Source organism: Lepidothrix coronata, unplaced genomic scaffold (assembly GCF_001604755.1).
Source record: "Lepidothrix coronata isolate B3197 unplaced genomic scaffold, Lepidothrix_coronata-1.0 Scaffold4, whole genome shotgun sequence".
NCBI classification, from domain to species: Eukaryota; Metazoa; Chordata; class Aves; order Passeriformes; family Pipridae; genus Lepidothrix; species Lepidothrix coronata.
The window spans coordinates 3,192,027-3,210,018 of record NW_016690184.1 but is presented as its reverse complement, the minus strand read 5'-3'; the positions used below and the strand labels follow the sequence as shown (position 1 = coordinate 3,210,018).

Sequence of the window (17,992 nt, the reverse complement as noted above, 5' to 3'; positions counted from 1 at the left end):
GTGCAATTTAGCTTACACTCAAGATTTCTAGTATATCTGTCAAGGATCATAAATCTTCACAAGCCTGACCTACCAGGAAATCTATGATGGCAGAAATCTGTAATGGAGAAAAACCTTTTCACCAGCTCATGAAAAGCTAAGTAGATTAGGTCTAACATTGACCACTGCTATGGTTTGCTTTTTTATCCTTTAAAGGTTATTTTTGGCATTTGTATTAAGAAAGATTCTGCATCACTCCTTTTCTCCTGTTTGGCCTCCTGCAGTCCACAGGAACATTTCAGCATTCTGAAGTCCCAACTGTGCAAGAGACTAATTTTTATCTATGTAGTTTTATGCAGGACAAATGAACTTCATCATCAACTCCTCATTCTGAACACATTTTGCAAGGAAAGAGTATTTATAAAATGTATGCACTTTTTGTTTTAGATGAGGCTGGATGAAACCTATTTTATTTTAGTCATTGCGTCTCACACAGCAGTGCATTATTCTCTTCTCTAGAAATAAGATGAGGTTGAAGCATATGAATCAAATGTTCAGATGCATAAACTACTAGCCTTTACCTATTTTAGGTAAGTAGAAGAAGGAATAATGAAATCTTTGTTTTATATTAAGAATGTAAAGCAGCAGAAGTTTAATCCATGAACAGCTGTTTCGTATTTGTGTACAACAGCATTTTTACAATACAATATAGAGGGAATTTTATTAATATGACCAAATCTTCCTCTAGCCAAGGAAAGCTGCATTTATTGAAGACTAGTATACATCCACGCAGGACTTGAATTTTAAATCATTTATCTTTAAAAAAAAGTAAAGGAGAAAAATAAAATCCCAAACCTCTTAGATCTGAGCTAAACCTTTAAGTTCTTCATATTGCAAATCCTTTAATAGAGTCATGTATTTCTTAATCTTTTTAATTCTTCAGTCAACTCATTTGAACTACAGCTGAGTGCTCATTCCAGCGCTGGGTATAATCCTCCCCACCATTCAGACTATTGGCACATGCTTCACACAGTCCTTCATCTTTCAAATTACCCCTCTGAGACAGAAATTATCCCTTCTTCTACAGAGCATCACACATTTTGCTAAGAAAATGAATGCACAGTATTCATATTTAGCATATATGGCCAGTCTTTCTTTGAAATGTCAATTTCTGCTTCCCCTGCTGAAGTTTGCATCTTGTTCTTTTTCCTCCTGGGTAGTCCCTCATATTTGTGGACCCAGTCTTATACTTGCTGTATCAAAAGGCTACAAAAATGCTAACAAAGTCTGAGGACAGAGTGAAAATTTCCCATTCCTCTCACTAGTTACTCACAGGAGGTCCTGGTGGCCCCGGTTTTCCTGGGAGACCTGGTTTGCCTCGTCTTCCCTAGAAATAAAAAATTAGAACAGACATTTATAAATATTGTGGCTAGGGACTGATCCGGAAGAAGAACGTTAAGAAAACATTTATTGCCTTGCTTACTATGAAAAAACCATAAAAATCAAAACCCATCCAAAATGAATACTCTGTTTTAGTCACTGCAACACTGTCTGCTTCTAGGATTGCTTTTCATAGTTATGACAAACTATTTGCATCCCTGTAACATCTACTGTCACATTTTAAAGCTTTGTCTCAAATGTGAGTATACATTGACAAGGATATTAACAAAGCACCTTGATGAGGTGTAAAGAAATTATATTTTGTCTGAATATACCAGAGCTTGGAATGTTACACTGTGCTCCAGCAGTCTGACTTGCACAGTAAGTACATATGTGCAATATAACCTAATCAAGAAACACCCATATCCTTCTTCTCTGGGATGTGATAACAAGCACACAAGTCAGAGATTTATTTGCAAAAACAATTCACCTTCTTCGTGCAATTACTACCATCTGTGTATATATAATGCACATGCAAATCATTTGCTCTAAAACTTAAGGTCCATAAAAGTCTACTTAAGGGAGACTTTCCACTAAGATTCTAAAAAAACCATGCATATGTAACTACTATAATTTTTTAGTACAGAGCTTACTTGAACAACTGCTGTTTTCACATGTGCTTTTTTTTAGGAAGATCAACATAAAAATGGAAGTAATTTACAGGAATTTACATCTTTATTGCCAAGCCAAAATCTGATGCACATTTTTAGTAGCAACAGGTGAGAACAACTAATATCTAGGTGTGATGGCTAAGAAAAGAAAAAAGCATTATATTCATTAAGAATAAATTTTTCCCTTGTATATGGCAAGTGTAAATTAATGTAAAGCTTTAGGGGGTTGTTCTGGTGACAACTTGGCTTAAAAAGTGAAAAAATTAAAATGCTTGCTGACAGTTCAATTTACACATAGGGGTATTTCTGTAAGCTGAGGTCCCTATTTCTAAGCCTGCTTCTGTATTTTATTAAATAATGATCTTGCACAAGCTGTAGAAGTAATCTCAGGAACAGAAAGTAAAATCCAGTTTCACTTTTTCCAGGTGAGATCCCTGATCTGTAAGAAACCACTCTCATGCTCTGCCTTTCATTAATCTTGATGCTAAGGGGAACAAGATGATGACAGTAAGAGTGGAAAACTGTTGAAGGTGCCCCAAGAGAATCCTATGAGTGGTGGAGGAAACTTAGTGAAGAGAGATCAGAAGAAGAGGATGAAAATACATCGGAGTGTATTTACACTGTAATGCGCTGAATGTGACTATCATGACTACGAGATTGTCTGTTCCCCAGTGTCTTTACTCAGTTGTGTAATTGTTTTATTGTTAGTATAATATGCCTTATTATAAGGTGTACGATTCCCTTCACTGTACCCCTGTTACCCTTTCTCCTTTTGGTTCTATCTAAGCCCTTTCCTTATTCATTCTACCCTGCTTCAGCAGTTCTCCCCAGAGACAGTTTCCCATTTGTTCATGTTCAAACAGTTCCACCCCTTGTTGCTGTGACTGGCCACTCCATTAATACTCCTTCCAGTCTCCACCCTTCTTTCCAGAAAGGTCCCTGCTCTCCCTTTATAAGCCGGCGTTCATGTTTAATAAAGGTCCATTTTGTGTCACACTGTGACTACATGCAGAGTGATCCTTCTGGGTCTTGCACAAGGGGGGGTTACAGCTCTCCCCCGTCAGAAAACCCTGTCTTCCTCACACCCTGCAGGTCACCAGGGTAACCTCTTGCCTAGAAGCCAGGGACTCTCCTGAGAGAGGTAGGAATTTGAAGCCCTTCAAGTTGAAGAATGAACAAATTGTGCCACATAGCATGTACACTACTACCACGGTTTTATAAAGGTCCTCCATCAGTCAGTGTGTTTTAAGGGCAGTGTGAAAAAAAAATACCTCAGCATATTTGGAGTGCCAAATTCCTGGGTCTTAACTAGCTGAGACATACATTATGTGCTGAGCTGTTTAATCTCACCAGTACTTGCACATGCAGGGGTTTAACTGGGGCAGTTCAGGATAAATTTTTAGAACCAAAATACAGTAGTAGATGCGTAAACTGGGATTATGGCTATACTGCCCTTATTATGCACCCCCAGCATGTCCTCTGCTGTGCTGCTAACACAGTCCATACAGCCCTGGGAAAAGCCAGAGATGGAAACTCATCTGGGCTAAGGATGACCTACAAAAAAAGTGGAATACTCTTTGACTTTGGTCAGTTGACTGATGCAGTTCACTGAGCAACTGAGGACCTTGTCTGGCCTGACAGAAGGCACAGTGCCAGGAAAGACACACATGCACAAGGAAAGGGGGCTGTAGTTAGCTAGATCTGTACTTTTGGACTGATATCTACTACAGAAATACATTTGGAAACCAATATTCCCTGACTTTCTTTAAAAAAACTCACTAAACTTCCCTTAGAAAGTATGAAAAACAGATTGAGAGGTAACAATGTAAGGAATAAACAAAGATAAATTGCTCCTTACTTTTAAAATAGTCCCTCTGAGTTATAATGATCTACAGTGTTGACTTCTTGAAGCACCTTCCTTTTCCTGTTTGGACTTCTTTAAAGTATCCTGAGGATGACACTTAAAATCTCAGCAGTCTAAACAAAGTATCAAGGAAGTGTCAGGAAGAAGAAGACAGGGCTTTGACTGGCAGACACAACTGTGAACGAGGTGTTAATTACACAGGAAAACATGGAATATGTTGGGAAGGCAATTTTATCTCTGTTTACAAGATGAGCTAAAATTTGATTTATGACATAGCAAAGACAAAACTCGGTGAACTTTCTGAAAAATCAGATATAAAAAAAATAAAATTGTGGGTAGTTATTTTTCACTGTCATTTTTTAATTAGTAGAACACCTACCCAATGAAACACAGAAGAAACACTTGCCCAACCTTTTATCTAATCATTATTAGTCATTATGCTACGTTCCATGTAAAGCAACCACAGGGATCAGTATGAAGCATAAGCTTTTTCCAGAGTAATAGAAGTCCTTTTTTTTTTTTTTCTCCAAGCACCTTTATAAAGTGATATTTTAATTTTAACACGGAAATGCGTAACAAGCCACTACCTTCCATCAATGCCTTTCAGTAGATACGGAGACTTTAGTGTTAGGAATACACAAAGCTCTACCTACTTGTCAGCATTCCTTCTCTATGACTTCTCAGTGTCAGCATGGAATAGATAGAATTTATACTACAGTAACAGTGTAAGTAGAGAAAATCAGTTTATATTTTTGTTCAGGATAATTAAAACAATTAGAAGAATGTTTTTGACAAGCCAAATATGATCTTGCCTTGAGCAGGGCATGAGCCAGGCTGTGACTAAATATTTACAATTTGATTTTGAGTCATCCTTCTGGCAAGAAAGAAGTGAAAAACATCTCAGTGTCCTCTCCAGTTTGTAGAGCAGGCTTAGCAGAGAGCCACAGTTCCCATCTCCTGCTCGGCAGCAGGTCTTGGCAGCCCCATAACAGCCGTACTTACTGCCATACTGCTGTGCATAGGGCTGATAGCCAGCACAGGAGGCCCATTACCTTTATTTGGTTGAGTTTACTGAGCAAATACTGAGGTTATAAACCCACTCAAAATATAAGTAAAAGCCCTAGGCATCACATTCTTCCTTTAACTAAATAAAAAATGCAATACCACCTACACTAACTTAAAAAGGATACGTAGTGTCAAAGTTATCTAATGCTACTGAGCATATCTGAAGAAGACCTAAACAGTTGCTGGTTATTTCCTTTGTGCTGCATATATTTTTTGATGGCAATTAATGTGATAGGAAGTTTTCTACATGTTACTGATATTGACTCATCAAGAGCCTGCCCCCAACTAATTTGGACAGTTGGCTACTTTCCTCTTTTCCATGGGACAGACTTCAGCTAAGATACACACACAAATCATGCAAATAACAACTGCTTGGTTAGGGGCAAACAAAGACAAAATACTACAAATAAAATAAATGAGAAATTTTGTGCTTCAGGAAACCCAGCTGAGTGCCCAGCTGAAGTACATGGTCAGCTGCATTCTTTATTTCTCTCTTCCTTTGCCCCTTCTATGAATTGAAATTACTTGATGAGCTTTGCTTTACATAAGAAGAAAAGCTGTTCAGAAGAGGAGATCTGTCCATCCTTCCATGGGCTTGTGCTCTGATTCTGACTGCTGGCCCTGGGAATTGCTGCAGGTCCAACGTACAGTGCAAGAATTCAAAGCCTATTTTGTAACCCCTGCTGTATCATATTGCATCCATCTATTTGCATATATCTAACTTTAGAAGAGTAAAATATCTAATCCTAGTGTTTAAAAAAAGGTATGGATTATTTAAGAATAAAATTGAGTAGAGTTATGTAGGAATACCGACATTATTTATAGAATCAATAATTTAAAGAACACCCATACTTGAATACGAAGGCAGAAGTTCTTAGAATAAGCCCGTGTGCATTTTCAAGGGAAACTGCTAATTAATGGTTCTTGAAACACATCACATTTCAAAACAGGAACTAGTTCTAGGGAATGTAGAAATCTAGGCTTTAAAGTCTTATCTACTACAGTTGTTATGCAAGATTAATGAGGTTTATGTAGTTCATTTGCCAAGGCAAACTAAGATTCTCTTGGATAATCCTCAAAACCAGACTGACAAAGGAACAGATAGAATCAAAACAGGAGGCAGGTGGAAAGTAAAGACCTCCATTTCAAATGCCCAACCCACAGATGCCCCACCAGTGCCTTGGCTGCCTAAACACAGCTATGTGAGTGGGGCTCTGGGCAGCTGAAAGGCTGTTACTCCAGATGCCCAAAGTTGCCACTAAGCAGCCAGACAAGTCCTAGTGTTCACACTAATTCAGAGTACAGCAAAGAGGTTTTCCTTTGTCTCAGTCCTCTAAGCTTCACAGTTTTCCCCCTCTGTTTGGAATCCAGCGTGCCTGGCAGTTCACCTGAAGCTTGCAAAGCTGCAACCAACTCTAACCCAGGGAAAACCCAGCCCAGACCAAAGCCGGTGACAGTGCCCTGCTCCGTTTTATGGTAAAAACCTTGGCATTTTAGGGGAACGAAGGCAGATATCATATGGCAGTATCAGTAAGAAAGTCAGCTCAAGAGCAAATAGGAAACAGAAAATTAGAATTAATCACAAAAACCAGATCAATCACCCATCAAACCCAGTTGCTTAGCTGTGCACATCTAATGACCAGTTGTAGGATAGAAGAATGTTCTCCAGAATCCCAATCAACTATGACAGATCAGAAACTGAAAATTACAAATCTACAACAAATGCAGAGCCTGAATACTGACTCATTATTTGTATCTAGACATTTAGCAAAAAAATTGGTAATTTTTCAAGAGGACTTTGACATTTAACCACCTGACTGCACAGCTGCAGATGAATAAGACTTTTGTCATTAACTCTGGTAGTGGCACAACTGCATAACTATGGGAGGCTTTTTTATCCTTAGAAATCTTGTAGTTTGGATACTCTCTTTCCTAAATTGGAAATCTATGTCACAGATAATAAAACCTTTTTAACTTCAATAATACAGTGTTAGGACTTCAGTGTACAATTCCTTCTTCAACCCTATTAACTTTGGCCTCTAGGATGTATTATGGTATCCAGCGTATTACAAATTAACCTCTGCATTAAATGTTAAACCTGAATAAACTCACAGGAAATAAGGCCAGAAGGCAAGAAATTAAGGCATTTGCAGAAAACAAGTGCAAGTCTGTCCCTCACGTCCCACTAAAGCTTTTCACAGACACGCAGCTCACAGAAGAGTACAGAGAGCACACAGACCCTAATGCTCTGTTTTCGAAGAAAAGTCAGTAGGGAGCTCCTCACTAATGCAGAAGCATTCTTGCGCTCAATCTTGGGTTTCCAATTTTAGGAATGATTTCCAATATCTTTAATTTCTCTATTGTGGTATTAATAAAATGCTAAAAGGGAAAGCCTAGCCACACTACATAAAATTCAAATGCATTTAACAAACTTAAAAAGAAAGTCCTCAAATAAGTCTAGCAGTGCTGAGAAGTCAAATGTCACAGCCTATTTTGTCAACAAATCCCTACGAAAAATCACTACAAAAATTTTTCAAATGTATCCACCGATGTCCAATTTAAACCCAAAATCATTTGCAGAAATAGTTTTCAACTACATTTAGATAGTTTATACCTTAATTTTTACTTTTGAGAAAAATAGTTCTTATTCTCTCATGTTTTTATTCCTTTTGCTGAAAGAATAAAAGAAATATTAATAATAGAGTATTTGGAAAAGAGTCTGAAAACTCTAAATGAGTTCTTAAAAGTTAATTAATTACTGCTATTCCATTAAAAGTTAGATTTTAATTTCTTCAATGGAATTTAACAAGGGAATTAAATTAAAAATAGAACTCTTCTAATTGATAAAGCTGTCTTTAGCATTCTAAATTCAAAGGTTTCATAATTTTTAAATGCCAAAGTGGGATTTTTTTTCTTTTTTTTTTTTTTCTGTATCCTATTTTACTAGTTTTGTACTTTAAGCTAGAGATATTCTGGTAGAAAACCTGAAAATTATTTCCCTGTTTTACATTCAGCATTTTTGGACTATAAAATATCAGAGTGAAGGAACATACAGGACTCCAACTTAAAGATAAAATTAGATTAGAGCTTTGCATACTTAAAAACAACTTTCATCAAAGTCAAGAAGGACTGAGAAGATAAAAAGAGATTCCAAAACTCTAGAGCTTTAGCTGTGAAGAAAATTGTTTGCAGTGTGCCAGGAGCCTGACCTACTGTGCAGTAATTATCATTGCTCTGTAAAGCTTGTTTTACAATTAGTTAAGTACAACATTTACTCACTGAACTAGAAAACAAATTATGTCAAAGAAATATTTAAGTTCTATAAAGCAGATAAATGCAATCTGAATTTAAATTAATTTTGATGTCACTCTAAATAATTATGTTAAGAAAATCTAACAGCTCCCCATCCATTTATTTATTTAAGAAGATTTTCCACAATGTCATAATAATTTTACTCATGCTTGATTAGAAAAATTTGTAATCTCAAAGAATAAACTTTATTAGCATAAAACAAGTACTGTAATTCCATGAGATCTCTCCAAATTTGTAATTTTAGTGAAATCAGTGCTGAAACACTAGATATTACAACGGATTCTCAGTTTTATGAGGTATTTAATTTATTACTAAGATAATGCTAAAATAACTTCCTCTTAAGTGAAGTATTTGGTATTATAAACAAAACAATTGGAAATAAGGAAGTTCTTTCAAAAATATTTACTTCAAGACACCTGCAACATCCCAATGAATAGAGGATCAAGAATATCACAGGCTGTGATATCATAGAAAGATTTGTAAATGCTTGAACTCAATTAACCACTGGAACCAGGGAAACCACCAAGATAGAGAATCAGTTTGTTTAAAAACATATAAAATATTTTTAAAAAATCCTACTAATCCATAAAGAAGTTGTTGGCAGCTATGCTGAGAATAAGCTAGAGCTAATTAATTAAAAGTCACAGAATTGTTTGCGTTGGAGGGAACTCTTGAGAACATTTAGTATAATCCCTCTTCTCAAGCAGGATCAGTTGTTCAGAACTGTATCTATTCAAGTTTTGAATATCTCCACAGGTGGACACTCCACAACCTCTCTGGGCAACCTGTATCAGTATTTGACCACCTTCACAATAAGAAAGTGCTTTCTTGTGTTTAGATGCAATTTTTTGGTTTTTAATTTGTACCTATTGCTTCTTGTCCTGTCACTGGCTATTACAGAGGAGAATCTGTCTCCCTCTTCTTTGTTCCCTCCCATCAGGTATTTATATACACTGATAAGATTCCCCTGAGCCCTCTCAGTCTGAAGAGCCCCAGCTCTCCAAGCCAGTGAAAGTTTATCCAGCCTATGAAAATTGCTCCAGTTCCTTTAATGTGCTTTGTGGCCCTGTGCTAGACCCACTTTAGTATGTCTACATCTTTCTTAACATGGTCTCACCAGTGCTGAGTAAATGGGACGGATAACTCCCCACACCTGCTGGCAATACTCTTTTGAAGGCAGCCCAGGATATTCTGGGCCTCCTTTTTTTTTTTGGCTCTGAGGATGCACTGCTGGCTTATGGTCTGCTTATTATCCAGAAGGTTCTTCTCCACAGAAATTTTTCCCAGAGAGTTTGTTTCCAGTGTATACTGATATCTGGGGTTATCCCTCCCTAGATGCAGGATTTTGCATTTCCCCTTGTTGAACTTCATGTGAGTTCCCTTACCCCAGTTCTCTGCTACATTCTGCCTTATTGTCCATGCTGTTAATGAGGATGTTGAACAGTACTGGCTCTAGTAGTAGCCCTCGGGTAGTAGTCACTACTGATGCATCTCCAACTGGACTTTGTGCCACTGATGATAAATCTCTGGACCTAGCTGTTGAACTGGTCTTCAATCCACTTCACCATCCACCCATCTAACCTGTACTTTGTCAGTTTGCCTGTTAAGTTGACAAGATGAAATTATGGGAGATAATGTCAAAGGCTTTGCTAAACCTGAGGTCAACAACATCCAGTGCTCAGCTCTCGTCCACCAAGCTAGTCAAATCATAATAGAAAGTGAGGCATTTGGTCAAGCATAATTTCTCTTTCATAAATCCATGCAGACTATCCCAATCACTTTCTTGTCCTTCATGTGTGTGGAAATGGTTTCCAGGAGGATTTCATCTCTCACATTCCCAGGGACTGAGGTGAAGGCTATTGGCCTTTAGTTCCGTGGACCTTTCTTTGTGAAGACATAAGTGATATTTGCTCTCTTCCAGTACTCAGGAACCTCTCCCAGTCACCATGACCACTCAAAATAATCAAGAGAGGCCTTGCAATGATATCAGACAGGTCCCTCTGCACTTGTGGATGCAATGTGTGAGGCCCCATGGACCTATAGAGCTGTATCCTCCATTTGAAGCTGCCTGGGTACAAAAGTCTGAAAGCAAAGAGCTGGCAGCACTACTTCAGTAGCACTTGGTCCTGTGCCTTGTGACCATCACCTCTAAGTACGTGTACGCTGGACAAAGAAAGTTCGCTGACATCTTCTTTGTGCCCTTCTGCATGACCTGCTGTGCAACCTGCTGTACATCTACTGGTTACTTCTGCTATTGCTGCACAAACTGCTATTACATAGTCCTTGTCCTGGCCTGTGATAAAAGGGTGCTTGACTGTCCCTACTCAGGGGTCAGCTGGAAAAAAGGCTGCAGGCACCCGCTGGTCAGGGACAGCTGATGGATTTTGTCAGAAGTTGCTAGAGTTACACTTACCTGGAAACAACAGGTATCCTCAGTATCCTCATAAGTTTCCCATATCTCAGAAAAAGTGTCCAGAAACTCAAGTTATCAAGACAACATTAAAAAAGCCGAAACTCTGATACAAACTGCTGTGTATTTTAGCTGCATGCTGGGCCTGGGTCTTCTACAGGCTAACTGAGAATGAAAAATGTCCCTTTCTAGATTTCACAGTATAGCTGCCTAACAAATAGTATTTATAAAAATAATATTTTTATAAATACTAAAAAATAGTATTTATAAAAATGCATAACGTTCAGGGAAAAATTCATGCTACAAAGATATCCAACTGAAATTAAGCATTAATTTTCAAAACATTTTGAATTTTATTTTGGAAATATAAATTTCATTGTATTTAACTTCACTGCGTTTAACACAGTAAAGGCAGAATCTGGAAAACTCCATTCATTCTGTAAATTATAGGTAGTAGAAATTTTTAAGAAAGCAGAACATGACAAAATTATTTGAAGACTTCAGAAAATTCTTTACATGGGGAGCTGATGGACCTTAGTTGAATTTTTTTCAGAAATTAATGGAATGGTGATCTGATTATAGAGAAAAAATCTCCAAATACCTCTTTAATATAAAACAGACGTAAATAAAAGAGTTGTTGAAGGCCAATGGAGGATTAGCTACATGCCAAAGTGTAAAATAAAATATATATTTTGAAATATGTGATTGACAAGAAACACTGGAAGAAGGAAATCAGGGAGATTTGTGAAGTCTCTTGTCTTTCAACAGGAAACTGTACTTCTGTGAAAGATATACATAACTAAAAAGTGCAGGCATACTGAGAAAAATAATGAAGTTCTGCATAACACAGAGACAGGAAGATGGTGTAGTTGTCCACTGTGGTTTAAATTCCATGCAATGTTAGCTTAGCACCCAATCTTTCTATTATTTGTAGGTCAGTAATATCGACTAGGGACTTTTCTGAGTAATGTCAAGTTACCTTCTGTAACTCCTGATGCCATTCTGAGCACTTGTGTAATAGTATCAAGTTGCTGCAGCAGTAACATGCCTGAAGCCAACATGCTGGATGCTGAAAAATTACAGATGAACGTAGTGCCTGCCCACAGAATGGTCTAATGTTTCTTATAAAGGAATGAGGGAAAGGGAATGAGTAGCTGTTTCTGCTGGCTCACTTCTTTCAGTGACCAAAACTAAAACCTAAAGGTCTTACTGAGCAAGGTCTCATGTCTAAGATAAAACACTTCACTAAAGATAAAAAACCTAAAAAACTGTACAAAGTCACTAATGGTAGAGTGAGAGGAAATGCCGGCCTTTTGTAAGAATAGCATATGTTTGAGGACTACTTGAGCCCACAGGAAAACACAACATTGGCTAACAGATGTGAATGAAAGTGGGTACTTTGGCCTTTCTATCTCATTTTGTATTGTCACATGTAGAGTGACTAGCTCTAACATGAGTCTTCTGCATGTTTCTTCAATATCATCATTAACAGTTAATTCTCCTCAGTTCCTTTTATCTTGCTTCAATGTGTTTTGAGAGGTCTGTAAGTTACACACTTAATGATTCTCCTCTCAGCTCCTTATTAATCTAAGGCCAATTTTTAAAGGAGTTGAGCACTTAGAAGTGCTCCTGATGTAAGTGGAAATTAAAATTTTGAATATAACAAGTACAGTATACGTGGAAAGTTTTAAAAAAAATTTCATGTTCTCAAAGTGTGGCATCCAAATTGAATAGATACATTTAGGTGGTTTTGAAGTGACTTTAGTTGTCACTAATATGTTACAGTTCAACTCTGCAAAATGGACACAAAATCACTTTTAGGTCTGAACAATATGTTGAAGAAAAAATTATTAGCTAGTTACACACTCAATAATATGCTTTAATCTTCAGAAGACAGCTCATGACAAAAGCAATATCTTCACATAATGTGAAAGATTTGGAGGATCTGCTGGAAGTAGAACAGAGGAACATGACATCTATAATTGAATAAAAAGGAACATTTAATAGCCATTAGATGTGCCCTGTTCTGTTTGTCATTAAACAGAGCAGAGATCTTATTACAAATGGTATGTTATTGTGTAATTAAATGTATTGCAAATGTGAAAGCACATGGGAGTTGAACTGCAAACAATGTTGTTAGTGCTTGGGCAGGAGTGGCCACCACGAAGGGTATTGTTGTGAGCATCTTACTGGTAGAAAGACAAAGACAGATGCCGAGGCTCTACAGTTTGCTGTTCCCATTGCTTGGCTCAAGGCAGCTGTGTGCATGGCAAGATTACAAAACAGTCAGTGCTCCTGTTTTTATAGATGTTGGAGTGAGACAGCAGTTCTATTTTATATGTGAGTAGGAAAATGTCCATGAGGAATCAACACCCTAATTCCCACTGTAAAATGGAATAAAATAAAAAAAGTATTTTCAAATACATTTATCCACCATTAAATATGATACAGTGTGTTAACTCTGAATTTTCGCATTAAAAAGGTAAGAAATTACAGGAGCGATGTTTCTAAAAACACAGCCATATTTACAACTGTTCCTGAAGGAGAACTAATAAACTGTGTCTTTCTGCAGATTCAGTACTCCACAGAAAACTTTAAATATGCTAAAACTGGATATCTATAGCTTTTCACAGTATCCTGGATATTTAACAGCATAACAGTAAGAGTCATGGTAATTTTAAAATCCTTAATAAGCATGTTCATATGTTAGTAAATATGTTTTAACAACATATTCATCGCATAACTTTGAAATCTCCTTTACTACATTGACTTTTTCTGAATGGGTTCTTAATCCTTATGTGTGAAACTTAAATAAACTCAACTTTCATATCTTTGTGTTCAACTTAAATGAAATTTAGTACTATTTTTACAACTTAAAAACCAACATAAAACATAGCTTTGGGGTTCATTTTGTTCAAGAACTAGTTCCCTGTCAGTATAATTACTATTACTGTAATCATTAAACTAGCCTTTAATAATTCAATGTAGTTTATTAAGATCAACGATGAGAAATACTAAATCTTTTCACTTCAGATATTTTAACTCAGATATTAAAAGCAAGATGCCTAAATCAAACAAGAAGTGTTGAGACCCAACTTCAAAACCATAAACTGGGCACAACTTAATTTACAAAAATATTAAAATATTTGAATCTTAATAACTTTCCAAACTTCTAGGAACACACTAGATTATAAACTTATAAAACCGAATTATTTCTTGTGATAACACAATCATAAATGTTTGTTATCTTTTCTACTGAACTACCAAATTCAATAAGTCAGGGGAAACAAAAACAGAACATGGAGAAACCAGTCAGTCAGTTACTTCATTATATTAAAATTCTGAAAAACCAAAGGCTTATTTCATGTATTTTTCATAATCTACCCGCCATCCCCCACCACTCTTTTTTGTATCTCCTTTTTTGTATATGTGTTTTAGGCTCTGACACTTGTGTAATGGCATCTACAAGGCCTGGGTCAACAGTACTGGTTTCTGTTAATATTTTAGATAATGACCCTAAATTCATATTTTCATATATCTTAGATGTTGTAAGGTATGGTTCACCCCTGCAATAAAATGAAAACTGGAAAGTTTTAATACTATTTCACTCAAAATTATAGCAGAAACACATTGCACAAAATACAATATCTACATCTGTGCTGCCAGTCATTAAAACACTTTAGATGGTTGAAATTGTTAAATCTCCCTCAACTGGAGAGAAACCTCAAGTGTCAAAGCTCAGTTTGTTTTCAGCATGCTTCATACTCAGCTGCTACCTTACCATTTTTTATTAGTGCTTAGACAGAAGTTGCACATCAAGGTCAGTCAGCACACTCACCAGTTGTTCACCGAGTTTACTCACCCTTTGACCTTCTTTGCCAGGTGGACCTTGGGGACCCTCCAGCAAACCCTGAAAATACGAACATTAGACAAATAAAACATTCAGTGTTATTTTCATCTTCTATTATTCTATAGAAGTAAGACTAGTCCAAAGAACCAGATGTCAAGACAAGGCCTTTATTTCTAATAATAAAAATTGGTTATTCATAACAATTCTTTCAATGTTATATTAAGGTTCAAGAAAAAATGCAAACAATAATTATTAATCACATTCCACCATATAAAGGCTTTGGAAAAGAAAAGATAAGTCAGTACTAATTAAGCATAGTTATATTTAACTACAATATTATATGAAAAGTGAATATTCTATTAAGTTAGGATACCACATGAAAAAAGGAGAAAAAAAATTATATTAAATGAAAGACAACTTACTCTACAACTCAAATTCAAATATAGGCACTGAAGGGGGAAGGGAAGGCAGGGAAAGGGAACTAAATATAGCAGAAGACCTTATGTTTGCTGCATTGTGAGAACTGGCCTGTGCTGCTTCCTCTGTGTGTCTGGCTCAGCTTTTCAAAACACTTTTCCGCCACTTTTTTCTCACTCCTCTGACCAGGCACAGGAACTCTGGGTGTTTTGAATATACCCTTGACTTGTGAGCTTTCTCTCTGACCTTAGTGCAAGAATCTGCCTTTTTCAATCACAGATGGAATCGCAGACCAGTTCTGACACTTTAGGGCTTTAATTTTATAACTGATTAATGTATAATGTAATCATAAAGCCTTCAAATAACAACTCAGAACAACTCAAAGGAGTCATTCTCCCTTCCACTCCCCCTTTATTTTATGAGTCACCATGGAACATGTTACTTTGAGGAAGCAATTCAATTTCCATTATAGTAACAAGAAACATGAAATCAGTTTCAGTGCAACAAGCAAAGAGTATGGAACAATTCTACTTTGTATAATGAAAAAAAAGTCTTGTATGTTATATTGCATATTGTTACAGGGTGTAATAAAATTAAAGAACTTACCTTTAGTTTATAAAAGAGTTCAAAATTTTAAAATATTAAATTCTTAGCCGTTTAAATGACTCGGACTGGGGCATTGCTTCAGCTTGAATTATTTTTTGGTCAGATTCAAACTCCTAATTTAGAATCAACTATACATATTTATTGCCCCAATAAGGGTGAACTTAGGCCCCCTGAGAATCATGATTTTAAAAGGAACCCATATTTCCAAAAATTATTTTAAAAAGTTCATTTATGATCTCTAATTCCCAAGATAAACTTGAGAAAGTAAGCAGACATTTCAAAGCTACTAGCTCATAGATCTTCAAGTAATGTTTTAAGTTGATTAGAATGAAGTCCGACTTCAATTTTAAATAAAAGTAGTCACTTCAAGAGCTTTTCCATTCCTATCTTTTCTCCACTTTCAAACACTGAAGCTAAAAATGTACCTCAGAGAGTATTTCACTACAGGATATTTCTTCTTTTATTTCATTTTATAGTGTAAACAGGAAAAAGTTTAGGATCTTTTACAAAGTTGATGCACACCATTTTCATCTTTCACCATAAGTTTATGGAACTAGAATATACATGACAATGTTGTGTCCAACAAATAAATCATGGTAAGTTCATTACAGTGCAAAATATGTAGCTTACACATGCACAAAACCATAAAGCAGTATGTCAATGTGACCTCTGTAAACCTTCTTTAGTTTTTCCTCAGGTTAACGTAGAACTTGCAGAGAATTCTGTCTGTCCAACTGTTAGCAATATTCTAATTCTGTAAAGAAATTCTGGGAATTCAGGAAGAGCTGGAATTCTGTTTTGTTAATCTTTCATTTCTAGTGACAACTTACGCAGGGGAATGAGACGAAAACCTGAAATGTCTGTTTTATGGCGGAGGAAATACTTAGCCTCACATATCTGCACAATAAGGCTCCAAGGGGACAAGAATTACATAAGAATGTAACTGCACAATAATGATAATTAATAGCCAACATTTTTGTCCAAGAACTACTTTTATTCTTTTTCTTCTCTCTACAATATTATTGTCAAGAAAAAGGAACCAGATAAGGAGATTTATCTTCAAGGAAAGGGAGGAGAGCAGCGTACAATTGGTAACTAGGCAGGGAGGACTCCCCTGTACAAGGAGCCATATCCTGATATTGAAACAGAGGTAAAAGTTCACATCAACTTCAGTGGGATCTTCGGTTTAAAAAGTGATAGAACAACATGAGGCATGTTAACTAACACAGCTGTGAAACTGTAGTAACTTGGCCAAAGTAATGACCTAGCACTGCTATCCCTGCTCAACATTCACTGAAAGGTATCCTGGAAAAATAACTGCAGAAGAAACCTGCAGGAGAAATACAAAAGAACCCTTTTCTACAGAGAATTCTGTCTGAAGGGATGAATAAAACTTGAACTCCTATAAAACTTATCAATGAATAGAAATATGTATTTGTAGGAAGATAAATCAAAGTATTTCTTAGGTCTTATTCGTATTTAACTTCTGGAGATCTTTGTTTGGAGATCAAGGATCAGCTGTAAATTGTGTTGAAAACATTTTTGTCAGAAAGGAATCTATTGTACATGTACCATCTCCCCAGTTAAACAACATCCAAAGCAATTAAAATCATAGAATCATAAAATGGTTTTGGTTGGAAGGGACCTTTTAAAGGTCATCTGGTCTAACCCTCCTGCAATGAGCATGGACATCTTAAACTAGATCACTTGAATGTGTCCAGGGATGGGGCATCTACCACCTCTCTGGGCAACCTGTTCCAATCTTTTACCAGCTTCATTGTAAAAAACTTCATTATTATAACTAATCTAAACTGACCCTCCCTCAGTTTAATACCATTATGCCTTGACCTATTGTAACAGGCTCAACTAAGAAGTCTGTCTCCATCTTTTCTATAGGCCCCCTTCAGGTAATGAAAAGTAATTGAAATAATTCACTGTGTGTCACTAATACTCTTGAACTGGCCAGAGGATGGGTATGCTGATGAGCAAAAGAATGTCTAGGAATAGCACAAGGCAAAGTGAGATATAAAACCAGCCTATTCCTGTGACATCAGACTGACAGGAAAATATGATGCATCCTTAGAGGTGGCCTAATATGTATAGGATTTTTCTGATGCTGCAAGGCCACCTTTGAGGTTGGAAGGTGGTAGCCTTCTACCTACTCCACAGAGAAGTGAACTAAAATAACAAATACAGTCTATAAAGCCTGTTCCTGTCATGGACCAGGCAAGCCCCTTGGAGTTAGGTACCTGAAAGAGCTTGAGGAACATGAAGTGTAAATGTCTTGAACGTTACCATGTAGCTTGGGACAAAAAAATCAGTAAACAAGGGATGTGGTTAAGGGCATCTGAAACCTAGAAATTCTGTCACAGTGAATAAGGATGGCTATGAAAAGAGATGAAGCATGATGCACAGGCAGGCACAAGAGGGTTGTACAA

General features: G+C 36.6%; 1 protein-coding gene across 4 annotated transcripts in view; it reads right to left on the bottom strand.

Annotated features, from left to right (window-relative positions):
• COL19A1 (collagen type XIX alpha 1 chain) overlaps positions 1 to 17,992 on the bottom strand; it is a 190,921-nt gene that overhangs the window by 63,137 nt on the left and 109,792 nt on the right. For all 4 annotated transcript variants that reach the window (XM_017826692.1, XM_017826710.1, XM_017826717.1 and 1 more), the window contains 2 exons: positions 14,544 to 14,591; positions 1,313 to 1,366 (listed from right to left, as the gene is read on the bottom strand). In XM_017826692.1, coding sequence (XP_017682181.1) covers positions 1,313 to 1,366; positions 14,544 to 14,591 — 102 coding nt within the window. The remainder of the gene's footprint in view (positions 1 to 1,312; positions 1,367 to 14,543; positions 14,592 to 17,992) is intronic.